Source organism: Pleurodeles waltl, chromosome 1_1, assembly GCF_031143425.1.
Source record: "Pleurodeles waltl isolate 20211129_DDA chromosome 1_1, aPleWal1.hap1.20221129, whole genome shotgun sequence".
Classification (NCBI taxonomy): domain Eukaryota; kingdom Metazoa; phylum Chordata; class Amphibia; order Caudata; family Salamandridae; genus Pleurodeles; species Pleurodeles waltl.
Window position 1 is genome coordinate 33917742 of NC_090436.1, and position 17883 is coordinate 33935624.

The 17883-nt window shown below is 48.5% G+C and overlaps 1 protein-coding gene across 1 annotated transcript in view; it reads right to left on the bottom strand.

Annotated features, from left to right (window-relative positions):
* LOC138289887 (PC-esterase domain-containing protein 1A-like) overlaps positions 1–17883 on the bottom strand; it is a 181660-nt gene that overhangs the window by 75121 nt on the left and 88656 nt on the right. The window contains exons 6-7 of the mRNA XM_069230207.1: positions 15070–15316; positions 9448–9519 (exon numbers count right to left, since the gene is read on the bottom strand). Of these exons, the coding sequence (XP_069086308.1) occupies positions 9448–9519; positions 15070–15316 (319 nt within the window). The remainder of the gene's footprint in view (positions 1–9447; positions 9520–15069; positions 15317–17883) is intronic.

Consider the following 17883-nt stretch of genomic DNA (forward strand, 5'->3'; position numbering starts at 1 on the left):
GCACCGGGGGGGGGGGGGTTTGGGGTGGCAGAGGCCAGATAACCCAGTCATGGTGGGGCTACCACCAGAAGCCTATAGAAGAGGCACACTAGGGCAGCCTTACATGGTTACCAGAGGCACTGGCTTGGCCAGCCTAATACCACTATTTTCACAATTGGAGATACAAGTGGAAGGCTTAGGCCTTACCATATGTGATGAGCAGGAGGAGGATAAAAGGGGAGGGAACAGGGTAAGGAAGGAGTGGAATTCTGACAACTGGCTAGACGCATTAAGGATTATTGTGTACATAATAGTGAAGAAGCACCCTAACTGCACAAAAGATTTAAGCTTATATGGGTCAAAGATATACAAGGCACGGAGGCAGTTTGCAGGTGATGCATGGCTGGATTATGATAAATGGTTCAGGCTACAGATGCAGGCTCATCTAGATATAGAATGGGATAAGGGGTCCGTGTCTGGTTATATGCATAAAATGAAGATAGCCAGGGAGGCCAGGAGCTGTTCGGGGAAGGCAAGCAGCCCTTTCCTAGTGGTTATCCCAAAGAGAAACAGAAAAAACAGAAGCCCTTCTACAGGAAAAAAAATTACATACACTGGTAGGGAATACAGACTAGGAAACGCGCATTGTCATTATGTTCTAAATATGACAAGGACGAGTTGTAGGAGGCTGGCCTGGTGTGTGGTGGGTACCTATGTTACTTACACCTTATACCAGGTCCAAATATCCCTTATTAGTGTAGTCAGTGTCTAGGAGCCAGGCTGTCTAGGGGTAGCTGTGGATGAGCAGCCAAGGCTTATACAGGAGACATGCAAAGCTTATGCAATATCACTGTAGTCACACTTACACACATGAAAGAAAACACTCAGTGTTACGAAAGTAAAGTTACTTTATGGTATCTGTGCCACCATAATAGAGGCTATACTCCCTTAGGAGGTAAGTAATACACAAATTATATACACTACTATGCAGAAATAGGCATAAAACAGTTAGAAAACAGTGCAATTAGTAAACAATCACAACGCAGAGAAACAGGCCTGTGGGAGAACAAACCATATACTAAAAATATTGAATGGGAAAGTCGGTCCCCCACCTAGGTAAGTGTGGTGTGTAGAGGCGAGTTCAGAGTACTAGGAAAGCCCAAAGGTAAGTACCACAACCCACCCCAGTGACCAGGAAAACGGAAGTAAATCACAGTAAGTTTCCCTGAGAACACAAAAGTAAAGAAGAATTATGCAAAGCCCAGAAAAGACTGCAAGACACCAACAATGGATTCCTGGATAAGAGAACCTGTGAAAAAAGGGGACCAAGTCCAAGAAGCACAGCAGAGTCCAGGTAGGGCAGGAGCCCATACCCACTAGGATGAAGGGACAAGAAGTGAACCACAGGTGAAGAAGAAGGGTCAGCACTGCACCCAAGAAGACAAAGTCAGATTCCTGGAGGATGCAGGTGATGTCCCACGCCGGAAGGAGGATTGCAGTCTGGTTTGCGTCTTCTGGTTCTGCCAACAAGCCTTGGCACACGCAAAACTTGTAGTTAATGGAAAGTGGAGCTGCTGGGGGACCAGGAAGAACCAGGTGGACTCTACTCAGGAAGGGGAGCCACAGGAGGACTTCTCCAATACAGAGGACCCACAGAAGCACAGGCAGCACCCACAGGAGTCCCATAGTACGAGGGCAGGAGAGTCGCAGAAGAGTCCAACGCAGCACTACGAGAAAGGCTCCCACACCGCCGGAGAACCCCTCAGGGAGCTGAGAGTCGCAGGATGGAGTGCTAGGGGCTGGAGTTCCAAGATGCCTGAAGATCTTAGGGAAAGGTTGCCAACGAGTCTTGGCAGCTACAAAGGACGCGGTGCACGGGGGTACTGTCATGCGTGGGAGGCAAGGGCTCTCCTCCACCCAAGTTAGACAGCTGGAAGAGAGGACCAACGGGACCACTTCAGTCCACCACCCATGATGCAGGATCCATGTAGCTCGGCAGGAGTGGGGATTCACGCAGCCGGTCATCAATGCAGATGGTGCCTGCAGAATCATGGGAGTGGCTCCTTCCCCCAAAGGCAGATCCCTTCTGATGCAGGCTGAAAGCGGGCTGTCCTCAGAGGATGCACGGCCGGGGAAATGTTGCAGTTGACGTCATGAGCCGTGGATACAATGTTGCAGGCAGAGTCTTGCTTCTTTGTTGCAGTTTGTCGGGCACTGGAGCGTCCAGATGCAGTTTCTTTGGTCAGAAGTCGAAGTGGAGGTTGCAGAGGATTCCTGCTGGAGTCTTGCAATCCAAATCTGAGGAACCACCCAAGAGAGAGACCCTAAATAGCCCTGAAAGGGGGATTGGTCACCTAGCTGGGTGACTCCCCATCAGGATGGGGCTCTGATGTCACCTGCTTGCACTGGCCACTCAGGTGCTCCCATAGTTCCCTGCCAACCTTGAATCCAAGATGGCAAAACCCAGAAACCGTCTGCAGGAGCTCTGAGCACCACCCCTGGGGTGGTGATGGACAGGCGAGTGTTTGCTCCCATTACCTTTGTCCAGTTTTCCACCAGAACAGGGACTGGGGGTCCCTGAACGGGTGTCGACTGGTTTATGCAAGGAGGGCACCAAATGTGCCCTTCAAAGCATTTTCAGAGGCTTGTGAAGGCTACCCCTCCAAAACCTGTAAAACCTATTTCCAAAGAGAGAGTATAACACCTTTCTCCCAAATGAAATCCTTTGTTATGCCCTCCAGAGCTTGAGCTTTTCAAGCAACAGGAGGGCAGAAACCTGTCTGGGAGGTGGGGCTGCATGGAAAATCCCAGAAGGCTGGAATGGCAATACCAGGGTCTTCTGAAGAAGCCCCCAGAGTGCATGGAATCATACAGCCAATGCTTGCAAAAGCCTTGGGGTATTATTCCAACATGTTTGATACCAAACATGCCTATGTTCGGAGTTACCATTATGTAGCTGCACATGACCATTGACCTATGTCCAGTACATGCGTAAAATGGCATTCCCGCACTCACGAAGTCTGGGGAAAATGGGCCTGGAGTTTGTGGGGGCACCTCTGCTAGTGAGGGGTGCCCTCACACACAGGTACTTTGCACCCTGCCCTCTGGGCTGGAAGGCCTTCCATAGGGGTGACTTATAAGTGACCTGGTGCAGTGTAACATGGTAGTGAAAGGGTGCTTGCACCTTTTCACACAGGCTGCAATGACAATCCTGCAGACGCCTTTGCATGGGCTCTCTATGGGTGGCAAAAATATATGCTACAGCCCATAGGGATCCCCTACAGCCCCAATGCCCTGGGTACCTAGGTACTATATACTAGGGACTTATAATGGGGCACCAGTGTGCCAATTGTGGGTGAAATACAGAGTTTTGGGAGAGAGAGCATAAACACTGGGGTCCTGGTTAGCAGGATCCCAGTGAACACAGTCAACGACACTGACATCAGGCAGAAAAAGTGGGTAACCATGCCAAGAAAGAGGGTACTTTCCTACACGAGTGCACATGGAGGCCAGCATGAAAGTTCAGGCACATGTGTTCTATTTGTGAGGGTGGGGGGACACCCAGAAACAGACTGTAAGAAAGGCAGGGGGATCCAGCCACAAGAGGGAGAAAGAGAAAGACACAAAGCATTGAAATGGTGGAGGGATGTGGATTTGGCTAGGTCCCCTCATAAATACCCACGGACTCCAAAAACTACCCAATGAGTATGACAGCAAGGAGGACGTGAGGATGCTGAGTGAAGGTTGTTAACAAGGTTTTAGAATTCCATATAAAGGGGCCATTGCTCTCAAAGAGGCAAATAACTTTGGCTCAGCCTTCGAGCATCCAGAGGGAGTCAGAAAGATAATCAAAAAGTATAGGGAGCTGGGGATGGTGGATGGCCCCTTACAGATTGTTGGGCCCCCGAACAGTTGTCATTTAAAAACTCTGCATTGTGCACAAGAAATAGCCAGGGCAGTTCAGGCTAATCCACCACTTCGTGTTCCTGGAAGGTTGCTCAATGTATGATGGGACCAACCCAGAGGACTGCGAGGGAGGGTACGTCTGCGGTGACGACACTATAGAGATAACGCGCAAAAGGGGGCTGTGATGGCAAAAGCAGACACGGAGTCTGCGTTCAGCTGGCTCCTGCTATACCCAGAAAGCTATCATCTAATGGGGTTCAAATCTGAGGGGGGGGACATTTTGACAAAGCATTACCCATGCGGTGCTCCATATTGTACACTTACTTGGTTCAGCACCTTCTTAGAGTGGATCCTACATAAGAGGCACCCAAAGGAGGGGAAGCTAGATGATTTCCTGTTTGTAGCGAAGCCCAGGGAATCGGTGTGAAGAGTTACCGGGAGCCTTCCAGGCATCTAGCAGCTGCCTTAGGTGTCCCCAAGACAGCGGGCCCATCGACAAGGCTAGTGGTCTTGGGCATCAAGCTGGATTCAACAGCAGGCTCGTCCTGCATGGGAAAGGATAAGGTGCAGGGCATGAGAAAAGACATCAAGGCACTAGTGGGGAAAAGAGGCCACATTCAGACCTCCAGGAGCTAATCAGGAAACTAAACTTCACAGCCCGAGTTATCCCAGCGAACATGCTTGAGAAGGGAGTTGCAGAAAAAACACCACCTTATGACTGCGACTGGGGTTCGGTGTGAAGCAGGACCTCAAAATGTGGCTGACATTTGTAGAAGAATTCAATGGGAGCCTCATCGGGAGAGAGGGATGGGTGTCTGACAGACAGGGCTGTCTACAGACATCTGGCGGGCTGGGTTTTGGGGATATCCTTAAGAACAGTTGGTGTGCGAAGAGATGGCCTCAAGAGAGGGCTAGACAGGCCTCACCAGGAATATTACACTCCTACAACGGTTTTCCATAGTTGCGGCATGAACAGTACGGCAAGAGCAGCCAAGGGACATGAAGCTGACCCTTTGGTCAGACAACTAAGCAGTGGTACATGCCATTAACAAGGGGGCAGCCAGGTGCCCACGGGTACTTGGTAAGAATGCATCAATTGAGCAGTGTAGGAAGGTAGCCTCTTTCTAGCCTTGTTACCCCCACTTTTGGCCTGTTTGTGAGTATATGTCAGGGTGTTTTCACTGTCTCACTGGGATCCTGCTAGCCAGGACCCCAGTGCTCATATGTTTGTGGCCTATATGTGTTCCCTGCGTGGTGCCTAACTGTATCACTGAGGCTCTGCTAACCAGAACCTCAGTGTTTATGCTCTCTCTGCTTTCTAAAATTGTCACTGCAGGCTAGTGACTAATTTTACCAATTCTCATTGGCACACTGGTACATCCATATAATTCCCTTGTATATGGTACTTAGGTACCCAGGGTACTGGGGTTCCAGGAGATCCCTATGGGCTGCAGCATTTCTTTTGCCACCCATAGGGAGCTCAGAAATTCTTACACAGGCCTGCCACTGCAGTCTGAGTGAAATAGCGTCCACGTTATTTCACAGCCATTTTTCACTGCACATAAGTAACTTATAAGTCACCTATCTGTCTAACCCTCACTTAGTGAAGGTTGGGTGCCAAGTTACTTAGTGTGTGAGCACCCCCAGCGGGACACCATTACACGTGTGCACTGCACATAGGTCACTACCTATGTGTAGTGTCACAATGGTAACTCTGAATATGGCCATGTAACATGTCTAAGATCATGGAATTGTCACCCCAATTCTGGTACTGGGGGGGGGGGGGGACAATTCCATCATCCCCCTGGTCTCTAGCACAGAACCCGGGTACTGTCAAACTGCCTTTCCGGGGTTTCCACTGCAGCTGCTGCCGCCGCCAACCCCTCAGACAGGATTCTGCCCTCCTGGGGTCTGGGCAGCCCCAGCCCAGGAAGGCAGAACAAAGGATTTCCTCTGAGAGAGGGTGTTACACCCTCTCCCTTTGGAAATAGGTGTGAAGGGCTGGGGAGGAGTAGCCTTCCCCAACCTCTGGAAATGCTTTGATGGGCACAGATGGTGCCCATCTCTGCATAAGCCAGTCTACACCGGTTCAGGGATCCCCCAGCCCTGCTCTTGTGCGAAACTGGACAGAGGAAAGGGGAGTGACCACTCCCCTGACCAGTACCTCCCAGGGGAGGTGCCCAGAGCTCCTCCAGTGTGTCCCAGGCCTCTGCCCTCTTGGAAACAGAGGTGCTGGGGGCACACTGGACTGCTCGGAGTGGCCAGTGCCAGGAGGTGACGTCAGAGACCCCATCTGATAGGCTCTTACCTTTCTTGGTAGCCAAACCTCCTTTTATGTCTATTTAGGGTCTCTCCTCTGGGGTATTCTTCAGATAACGAATGCAAGAGCTCACCAGAGTTCCTCTGCACTTCCCTCTTCACCTTCTACCAAAGGATCGACCGCTGACTGCTCCAGGATGCCTGCGAAAACCGCAACGAAGTAGCAAATCAACTACCAGCAACATTGTAGTGCCTCATCCTGCCAGCTTTCTCGACTGTTTCCTGGTGGTGCATGCTCTGGGGGTCACCTGCCTTCACCCTGCACTGGAAGCCAAGAACAAATCTCCTGGGGGTCGACTGAATCTTCCCCCTGCTAACACAGGCACCAGAAGACTGCAACACCGGTCCTCTGGGTCTCCTCTCATCCGGACGAGCGTGCTCCCTGGAACACAGGAACTCTATCCAAGTGACTCCCACAGTCCAGTGATCCTTCAGTCCAAGTTTGGTGGAGTAAGTCCTTGCCTCCCCATGCTAGACTGTAAACCTGTATACTGCGTGATTTGCAGCTGCTCCGACTCCTGTGCACTCTTTCAGGATTTCCTTGGTGCACAGCCTAGCCTGGGTCCCCAGCACTCCGTGCTCAACCCTCCGAGTTGGCCTCCGGCGTCGTGGGACCCTCCTTTGTGACTCTGAGCCAGCTCCAGTTCACAAATCTAAGTGCCTGTTCGGGTACTTCTGCGGGAGCTGCCTGCTTCTGTGGGGGCTCTCTGAGTTGCTGAGCGCCCACTCTGTCTCCTCCAAGGGGCCACATGCTGGTCCTTCCTGTTCCAAAAACCTCTACCGCAACCCTTGCAGCTAGCAAGGCTTGTTTGTGGTATTTCTGCGTGGGAACACTTCTGCAACCTTCAGCACGCCGGACATCTTCCATCCAAAGGAGAAGTTTCCTAGCTCTCTTCGCTGTTGCAGTATCCTAAGCTTCTTCCATCCGGAGGCAGCTTCCTTGCACCTTCATCCGGGGTTTCCTGGGCTCCTGCCCCCCCTGGACACTATTGCGACTCTTGGTCTTGGTCCCCTTGCCTTGCAGATCCTCAGGTCCAGGAATCAGTCTTCAGTGCTTTGCTGGTGTTTGTGGTTCTTGCAGAATCCCCCTATCACGACTGGGTCCTTTTGGGGTCGTAGGGGTACTTTACTCCTACTTTTCAGGGTCTTGGGGTGGGGTATCTTGGACACCCTGACTGTTTTTTTTTTACAGTCCCAGCGACCTTCTACAAGCTCCCATAGGTCTGTGGTCCATTCGTAATTTGCATTCCACGTTTGGAGTATATGGTTTGTGTTGTCCCTAGACCTATGTTCACCTATTGAAACCTATTGTAATTCTACACTGTTTGCATTACTTTTCTTACTCTTACTTACCTGTTTTGGGTTTGTGTACATATAACTTGTGTATATTACTTACCTTCTTACGGAGGGTACTCACAGATACTTGTGGCATATTGTCATGAAAATAAAGTACCTTTATTTTTAGTAACTCTGAGTATTGTGTTTTCTTGTGATATTGTGCATATGATATGAGTGGTATAGTAGGAGCTTTGCATGTCTCCTAGTTCAACCTAAGCTGCTTTGCCATAGCTACCTTCTATCAGCCTAAGCTGCTAGAAACACCTCTATTCTACTAATAAGGGATAACTGGACTTGGCACAGGGTGTAAGTACCACAAGGTACCCACTATAAGCCAGGCCAGCCTCCTACAAGCAGCCTACACATAAAGGCGAGGCATGTCCGGGGGTGAATGATGCTCAAGCAGGTACACGCTTTTGCTTCCAGATGGACAAATTCAGGAGGCCGACACAAAACAAGAATCTCTAATCAGAAGATTCCGCCATAAGGATCTAAAGCCAGAACTATAGACATCAGCAAAACACATGCACTCAGCAGATACACTAATTTTACAGAAGCAAACAGGAAGGAGAGCAGGAAACATGTGAACAGGATGCGCAAAGCACTATCTCGCTCACCCGGCTTTCAAATGGTAACATTTGTTTGAAACGGTGCGATATCCCCACTCATTTAAGGAGAAATGTAGAGAAAACAACCTGGGAAATGTGTTTAGGGTTGGGGGGGGGGGGGGGGGGGGGGGGGGGGGTTTAGGTATAATACATGGTCAAAGCATGTTGCATAGTGTCCAAATAAAGTGTATAGGTGTAACCCTTCACTGTCTTGACAACTAGTGTTCTGAAAACAAGCAGTTAAATGCCCTGGCAGGATTTACCAAGGGAAGCCTAAGAACACAAGGTTTAAACAGAGATGGTTTGCAGGGTTCACAAAGTGAGGGGCCTAAGCCCAGGACGAAAGGGGTGCAGCAGCATTTACAGCCACTACTCTGAATCTGCTTTAAAATGGATCTGCTGGCCTTAGAAACCACTTTTCATAGGATTCTGTTTTGCACCAAACATCAGGCACAAGTTCACACAGAGAAGGAAAAGTTACTTACTTTCAACGCTAGTTGTCCATCTTACGCCACCTCAATGAAGTCGAACATTAAAATGATGACCCCACAGGATCCTGGAAACTTCAAATACCAACATAACCAACAACAAATAAATGGGAGTAACAAGTTAACTTGAACTGGCACAAATGAAGACCATCTGTAAGCCAATCTTGGAATGAAGGGTGTATCTGCAGCGATTACACTCGCTGACTGAGCCTGGCCCACTGGAAGAGTCTTCAGCGTCAGATCTGCCACATGTGGCTGGGTAAATGTTTAACTATCAATCAGTACTCTACTATGCAGGACACCCACAAGCCTGGAAACCTACTGTCACTAATGCATTCAGAAAATATATATATATATATATATATATATATATATATATATATATATATATATATATATATATATATATATATATATATAATTAAAACAAAAAACCACACAATTACAAAATTCAACCCTGTACCTATAAAAATTACAGGTCATTTATGGAAATAAATGTAAACACCAACCAAATCTATTAAACATAAGCTGTGTATGAAAGCAAAAAAAACATATGTTAATAGTACACATGGCACATGCTTCAGAACAAGCCCTTTCCCTCCACAACATTTGGTTTTTAGTAACAGAAGACAGGTGCAAATTTCGGAGTTGGCATTGGTGGAGTGGCATCCCACCACAAAATACCAAAGCATGCACAAAGCCCAAAGTGCTGATTTCACATTCACTTGACATTCCATGTGTGGAATACAGAGTTAACACCCAAAGCGTGCAAATACCACCCGTGTTTCGCACAGAAATACAATGGTTACCACTGCTTGGGTCTGGAAAGCCTTCTTCGAACCACCTAAGTGCATCGTCAATGCTTTCAGTCCAATAGGAATCTGGGGAGTGGAGAGAAGCCGAACTGAGGTAAGAGTTTGTTGCCGTGCCAAATAAACCTAGAGAAGTACCCAGTGATAGAGTCTGCATTTCTTCCATTGTGCCATGGAGTTGGCTGCCTTGGCATCTTTGGAGTGATATGTGTACTTTCAACTCCTATTCTGGGTAACCTGTGGGTATTGCACCACAACCACATAATAGTTCAATGTGGTACACTTTCCCAATTATTGTTTATTAGGTTTTCAAGAGGTAAGATGAGAACCTTGCTAGTTTTAACTTTAAAAAAAACAAAAAAAACAACAACAAAAAAAAACACATTAAAACAGTCCAACAACAGCTTAAATTAATTCTGAGCATGCTGAGGGCACAGTACCCGCCCAGTCAGTCAACAAAGAATACACAGGTGCAAACAATTCTATGGTAGATGTTTCCCACCTGGTCTGTATCTGCTACCAGGTAAGACGCCAGGCTACCACTGCCTTACCCATACACTTTCCATATTCCATTGCACAGTTTTCCCTCTGTCACAGGCCCGTTTGAATTGATTTTATCTCCCACACACCAATGTGCAGCTGTTCCACATAGTCATACTCCTTAGGGGGAAATACATTCGAGTAAGGTTACTGATCTGATGGAAAGAGGTTCATATCACACCAGGTCAGTAGACCGACATCACTCCAAGGAGTCGGTTGATAACAGGCTGCCACGTCTATATACCACTAGAGGTCCTGCACAGTCTCTTTTGGGCCAGGGCTTGCATATGCCATCTGGCCTTTACGACCAGGACAGACATGACAGTCCCAGAACTGTCCTCACAGAGATCCAGGGCTGAGCCTGAAACATCAGAACCATATCCTTAAATGTTCTGAACTTGCTGAGGCAGTGGAAAGGCCTGGAATGCCGAAAGCGTCAAGAACAGCCCCAATGAAAGTACTCCTCCAGTTTATCTCAGGGATGTTGTTGGTCATCCTTAAGTGGTTTAAGAATGACAGCAGAGAGCCCACCTTTAATAGTCGGTCTCATGTGAGCATGTGTATCTTTCCTTCAAAGATGGGCAGTGACCACTGACATCACATTTATGACCATCCGAGAAGCTGAGGTGCTGCTGTCCACCCTGAGCAAAGGATAAGATTGATGTGACTGCAGAACAGGTGTATAGAAATGCATGTCCTCCAAGTCCAGGGAGGCCGTCCAGTCTCAAGGGCCCAAAGGCAAGGTGACCATTATGAACGCACCCTTCCTGAAAAGGTGCTCAACGAGCAGAGCTCCAGGATAGGCCAGAGGCCTCGGTCACTCGAAGCAAGGAAGTAGCACAAATAGTGTTCTTACTACCCCGTTCTCAGGTTCCGGCATTTGCACAATGGTACCTTTGTACAATAGAAAAATGACTTCCTGCATTCGGATTGCAGAGTGCTCCCCCAAAAGTTGATCTGGTGCAGGAGGAAGAGGGGGGTTGGAACAGAATGAAAGACAGAGCATAGCCCCAGTGAACAATTTCTAAGACTCACCTGCCTGACGTGATGGATCTTCAGCAAGTAAGAAAATGAATGGTATCTATCCACGCTGTAAGCATCTGTCCAGAGTGTCACTGGAGAACACAGATCTTTGAGCAGTCAGTAAGCTAACTAAGGAGTAACTAAAGTGTACTCAGTCTCGTTTTAAGGTTCTTCTGGAAAGGAGCCACTGATGGAGAATCTTGAAGATTGTTCCAGAAGTCCTTACCCAGAACTCTAGAAGATAAGCAGCCGCCTCTGGCCGTGACAAAACCAGGCCTGACCATCAGGTTGGCCAAAGACAGAGGAATCTGCTAAGGAAGATAAGGTTGAACCAGATTATGCAAAAAAGGAAGGCTTTATTTTCGTCAGGCTTTGTATCCAATAACCACAGCTTTAGGTTACTTTTTCACTACTGCAAGGCCTGCCTCTCCCATAGGAGAACACTGGAGTTACCTTGTAACAGTTAGTAAGCTGTCATTTCCAAATAGTTGGCAGCTCTAGGTAACCAGGGAATTTTCTGGAAATAAACAAATAACTTTGACCATGGTGCTTCATTACAGACTACTGACCCAAAGACTGCAGCTAGGTTTTCAGATTATCTACTGCCGTTTTGGAAAAATCTGTGCCTTCATTCCTCAGGAACCCTCCGACAATTCCAGCGTAACTGAATTTAGATTTTTTTTTCCTTTTTTTTTTTTTTTAAAGATTAAAAGGAACTTACACATCACAAGCAGCTATACTTCGCAACAAAATTCACTCTGATCATATGTAGTTGCCTTTTTAAAGATGCACACCTCCACTTCAGCAGAATTCCTTGAGCAAACCATAATAACTTTCTATGCTCTGCGCAGGTCACGCTACGCAACCAGACATTTCCGCCATGTTGTAAAGGAGCATTGCAAGCATCTCTTGTGCTGTAGATCAACATGCGCTGCACACTCCTGCTATCTAGTGTTGGGTTAGGACATTTGCAAGTTGTTTTTGTTAGAAGCCTGTCAAATCAAAACCTATATGGGCTCCTCCCCTGGCTTGTACTGCGCATGGGCACCAGCGCCACGGTTAGATTTTTTTTTCCTGCAGAGTGGGGAACGCGAAAAAAAAAAAAAACGAGTTAGAGTGTCTACCTGCAACAATGAAAGGCCACCGTGGAGTTCTGGTGGGCGTATGTAGCATGTTACATTCATAGCATGTGTGGCTCTAGATAGACATGCTCTATACAGAGCAACCAATATTGTAAAGAAGTTACAGCTTAGTAATTGGCCGGAGGATGGTGCAAAAGATTTAAAAATGGTCTCCAAGAAAGCCTCGCCAACTTGTTTTTGTTGTAGGGCTAACACATCCAAACAGTAGTGTTTATTGACGGTGCGTGGAGTGGACCAGTTAGCTGCTTTGCAGATGACAGCTATGAGTATGTTACCTAAGAAAGCAACAGAAGCTCCTTTGTTGCAAGCAGAATGAGGACTGGGCAGGACAAGTAGGTTTCTTTTAGCTTTAATATAACTAGTCTGAATGTATTTGAGAAGCCACTGAGCTATATCCGCCTTCAAAAAGGGCAAAACCTTTGTGTGGTTTCGCAAATATAACAAATAGGTACAGATTTTTGCAAAAAGGGCTTCATTCCACCTATGCAGTACATGAAGACATGCTTAACATCAAGGGTGTGAAGGGCCCTCTCTGCTACAGACTGGGACAAGACACTGGAAGCCCAACAGTGTGAGATGGAACAAGATGCCACTAGGGCTGACAGTTGAGTAAGTGCAGCCTTGTTTTTGAGGCAATACATGGCAGTCATGTTGTCCATAATTAGGAGGACTACTTGTGCTGAATTAGTTGAAGGAATGCACTGAGCAGTATTTGGACTGTCAGCAGCTCAAGCTAAACCATGAAGAGGCCCCACCGATGCGGAAACCACATGCCCTGGACTGTCAGATGGTGAAGAAGTGCTCCCCACCCCAAAAGCAATAAATCTATGGGTCTGGTCACCTGCAGAATAGGTCCATGAAGAGAGCCCTGCAACAGGTTTTTGCTGCCCCCCACTGTATCAAAAGGATGGGTGCTGTCCTATATCAACACTAGGTCCTCCCAGTGACCCTCCGCTTGTGACCGATGCGCTGAAAAGAAGCGCTGACGCGGGCGCATGTGCAGTGGGGCGCAGGGAACAATGGCTATGCATGAGGCCATCATACAGCGAAGGTGCATCACTGTTCTGACCGTCACCTGTCGATTTGGCTGGAAGAGGCAGAGCTGCAGGGAGGCCTGCACTACTGCTGGTGTCCTGCAAGGGGTGTCTGGGGGCTGCAATTGGTCGGAGATGATCTCTTCCCAGAATGGATGAAACCCCTGTAGTCTTCCCCCAACAGGTGTAGTGCGATCGCGAAGGGTGTGAAAGGGGGTCCCTGCGTATTGGGGGCCGCACCCCTAGCTATGCCCCCTTTGGTGCTGCCTCTCGTGTTCCTGTAATCACACCTCTGTGCCCTGGTGTGGACAGCGGGCGGTGTTGCCGCTGCCTTTGGCAGGACTGAGAATATTCTGGGGATGTGGTGTTACTACTGCCTCTGTACCGAGACCTACGAAAGGACCCTTGCGAGGGGTCCCCATCACCTTGGCTGTATCGGTCTCCTGCTTTAGTTTCTCGAGCAGCTGACTCCCCTGCAGGCTGAACAGATGTTCACTGTCGAAGGCAAGCTAAGCACGCGCTGCTGGGCTCTGGCTTGGAACCACAGACCGGGGAGACAGGCATGACGCGGGACCAGGATGCTCCTGTTGCATCTCTGGCGGACTAGGGAGAGCAGTGGATTGTGGGACTGGAGATAGTTTGGCCTTCGGGCACAAGCTGCCGACAACGAGGTTTGTATTTCTCGGGGCGGTATTAGAGATCTTCTATTTCATGTCAGGGTGCCCCGTCATGCCTTGCGAGCAGGCCTACCAAGGTGGCAGTGCGCCAGTGTGGCTGATGGCACTGCCACCTCTTGCCCCAGAGCGATATTTCTACATATCTTGTCTGGAGTCGGCCAGTCTCCTGCATCTGGGGGCATCTGCGCGCTTTGTGAAGCGCTATGGAGTTCGAAGGAATGTGCCCAGGGATGTAATGCAGGTCACTGGGCGAGGGTTTAGGAGTTTGTCTACCCTCAGACTGACAACCCGGTGTCCGGCCAGCTCCTGGGAAGTCTCGGGCATGGTCTTCAGCAGTCCCTTCAGCGGGGAGGAGTTGCTGGGTTTTGGGAGGCACCTATCTGGGGTACTTCTGCAATACTATCATTCAGTGACTGACAGTAGTGAAGTGAGTTGGGAGCTGAAATATGAAGGCGAAAAAAGAATGTTTTAGGCGTTACACCAGAGGTGATGGGAAGCCAAATGAAGGTACAATGATGTTCAGTGCAACAACTGAGAAGAGAAAAGGGTCCAAATTGTGCCCACTTAACAAGTTTGGGCCGCGACAGGTGTGCCGTACAAACTCTAGCTCCAGGCAAACCCCAAAAGAATACAAAAAAACAAGAACATAAAACCATGCTTTTACGAGTACATGGAAATGGTGGAAAGGAAGCAGTTTTGAGAGGTGCATTTTCCTCGATTTTGCCCCGAACTATACAGTGCAACAGCACAGGGAGTCTTCCAACCATGAACATCAGCCAGAAACAACACACATGAAAACAAGGTCATGCACAGATTCAATGTACGCGCAAGCGATTCAATTCAGCAAACTGATTTATGGGGGCTCCACTGCGCCGTGCCCAGGAGTTTAACAACCCCGGACATCGAGAGGACGTGGGCCGCACCTCAAAGCCTCCGACAAGGTGCTGCATGTGATGTGGCGAGTTATCCTCTAGCACAGAGAAAGCTTTAAATAACAGATGTGTAGGATTAGTGGCTGTAGTCAAAGTTGATGGACAACTAAATCTTAGCAGTGAAGTTAGTATAACGATAAAACAACATATTCGTGTTCGAATTTCTGCCATTTGAGTGGTTATTGTTCCAGCACGTCTCTACATGAAATAATTCATTGCTACATGTTCTAACTACAGATGGGGGGGGGGGGGGGGCTCCACAGCGTCTTACCCGGGTTGGCCTTCCTCTTCGGTACTTCCACGCCCCAGGCATCCGCAATGTGGGTCAGCAGAAGGTGGGTGATCTTGCGATGGACAATCTGGTTCCAGTGAACCCCATCCTTCAGGCGGTTATGGCTATCGAACCGGAAGTGGTAGTGCAGGTCGAGCACATCAAACTTGTTCGAAGCCGCCAAGGTCGCGCTGTAGAAATTACCTTCGATGATATCTCTGCGCAGCGTTTTATCCAAGTGCTGAAGCTGAGACGGGGCAACAAAGGAGGAGTCAACAAAAAAAGTTTTAAAGCATAGGACACAGTAATAAAAAAAAATTAAAAAAAATTCTTTAAAAGTCTGCATACTAGTATTTAAGCTAATCCATATTCAATAAATGGCATGACGGAATGTGTAACCCATTACCTTAATGCAATCTGAGCAGTAAGGAGGCACCAACAACCCACATTCACCAGAAACGTTATACATATTGGGCAAGAAAATGCTACATGATCCAACTATTAAATGCAAAGTCATTCCTCCCCCCCTTACCTACCTGGCTGCTCACAAACCACTTCAAACATTCAATATTATGAGATGATGCACAGTCATCACCTACTGATAAACTACATTGGGCCAGGCCTGGTGGATGTGCCCATGCATACCGCTTGAAGACTGTATTGTACAGTTATAGGACGTGTTAAGCTCCACTGACTGAAAGGCTCTCATATACTCTAGAAGTACAGAGGTACAGATGTGCGCACAGATACCAAGCAGTCCAGCCCAGATGCGGATGGGTGGATGATGGCTGTTTGGATGCAAACATTAATGAACAAAAGGACAACTATAGGTGCACTGAAAAAAGTGGTTGCTGGTGGATAGAGATTGGTGAGGATGCATAGCTGGATGGATGTAAGTGTGATAAAGGAGGATTGCACTGGTGAGGCTGGTAGATTTGGACAAAGGCACGAGTGGATGGTGCTACGGGTGGACGGATTTTGAGGTACGGGATTGATGGATCAAAAGCTAAAACAGATGGTGCCCCAACTACCCCCAAGACTAACCTGGAGAGAGAGTAAATAGAGAGGTGCATGACAGGAAGGTAAGAAGGAGTGACAGGATTAGGGGGCAAGAGGGCAGCTTAAAAACGGATGAATGAAAAAAAAAAAAAAAGACAGATTGGAGACTAAGTGCTGTGCAAAGGAATAGACAAGCTTTACAAGGGGACAAACAAGAAGTCCTCACTGACAAACAAGCAGACCTTGCAGCAGAAATGGCACTGGTTCAATGTGCTGGAGATGCAGTGCGGAGTTGGCACAGTGTTACGTTACTGCTGCCTTCATGAGCTTCTAATGCACTTCATCCTGGTTTTCACCACAAACATTACCTCATTAGATCAGGTTTGAGCCATGGATCATGTGAGAAAGTAGCCTCTTTCTAGCCTTGTTACCCCCACTTTTGGCCTGTTTGTGAGCATATGTCAGGGTGTTTTCACTGTTTCACTGGGATCCTGCTAGCCAGGGCCCAGTGCTCATAGTGAAAACCCTATGTTTTCAGTATGTTTATTATGTGTCACTGGGACCCTGCTAGCCAGGACCCCAGTGCTCATAGGTTTGTGACCTATATGTATGTGTTCCCGGTGTGATGCCTAACTGTCTCACTGAGGCTCTGCTAACCAGAACCTCAGTGGTTATGCTCTCTCTGCTTTCCAAATTGTCACTAACAGGCTAGTGACCAATTTCACCAATTCACATTGGCAAACTGGTACACCCATATAATTCCCGAGTATATGGTACTGAGGTACGCAGGGTATTGGGGTTCCAGGAGATCCCTATGGGCTGCAGCATTTCTTTTGCCACCCATAGGGAGCTCTGACAATTCTTACACAGGCCTCCACTGCAGCCTGGGTGAAATAACGTCCACGTTATTTCACGGCCATTTACCACTACACTTAAGTAACTTATAAGTCACCTATATGTCTAACCTTCATCTGGTGAAGGTTGGGTGCAAAGTTACTTAGTGTGTGGGCACCCTGGCACTAGCCAAGGTGCCCCCACATCGTTCAGGGCAAATTCCCCGGACTTTGTGAGTGCGGGGACACCATTACACGCGTGCACTACACATAGGTCACTACCTATGTACAGCGTCACAATGGTAACTCCAAACATGGCCATGTAACATGTCTAAGATCATGGAATTGTCACGGCATTGGAGGGACAATTCCATGATCCCCCGGGTCTCTAGCACAGAACCCGGGTACTGCCAAACTGCCTTTCCGGGGTCTCCACTGCAGCTGCTGCTGCCAACAACTCAGACAGGTTTAGGCCCTCCTGGGGTCCAGGCAGCCCTGGCCCAGGAAGGCAGAACAAAGGACTTCCTCTGAGAGAGGGTGTAACACCCTCTCAGTTTGGAAATAGGTGTGAGAGCTGTGCAGGAGTAGCCTCCACCAGCCTCTGGAAATGCTTTGATGGGCACAGATGGTGCCCATCTCTGCATAAGCCAGTCTACACCGGTTCAGGGATCCCCCAGCCCTGCTCTGGCGTGAAACTGGACAAAGGAAAGGGGAGTGACCACTCCCCTGACCTGCACCTCCCAGGGGAGGTGCCCAGAGCTCCTCCAGTGTGTCCCAGACCTCTGACATCTTGGAAACAGAGGTGTTTGTGGCACACTGGACTGCTCTGAGTGGCCAGTGCCAGGAGGTGACGTCAGAGGCTCCTTCTGATAGTCACTTACCTCTCTTGGTAGCCAATCCTCCTTCCTTGATAGCCAAACCTCCTTTTCTGGCTATTTAGGGTCTCTGTGTAGGAGGCTGGCCTGGTTTGTAGTGGGTACCA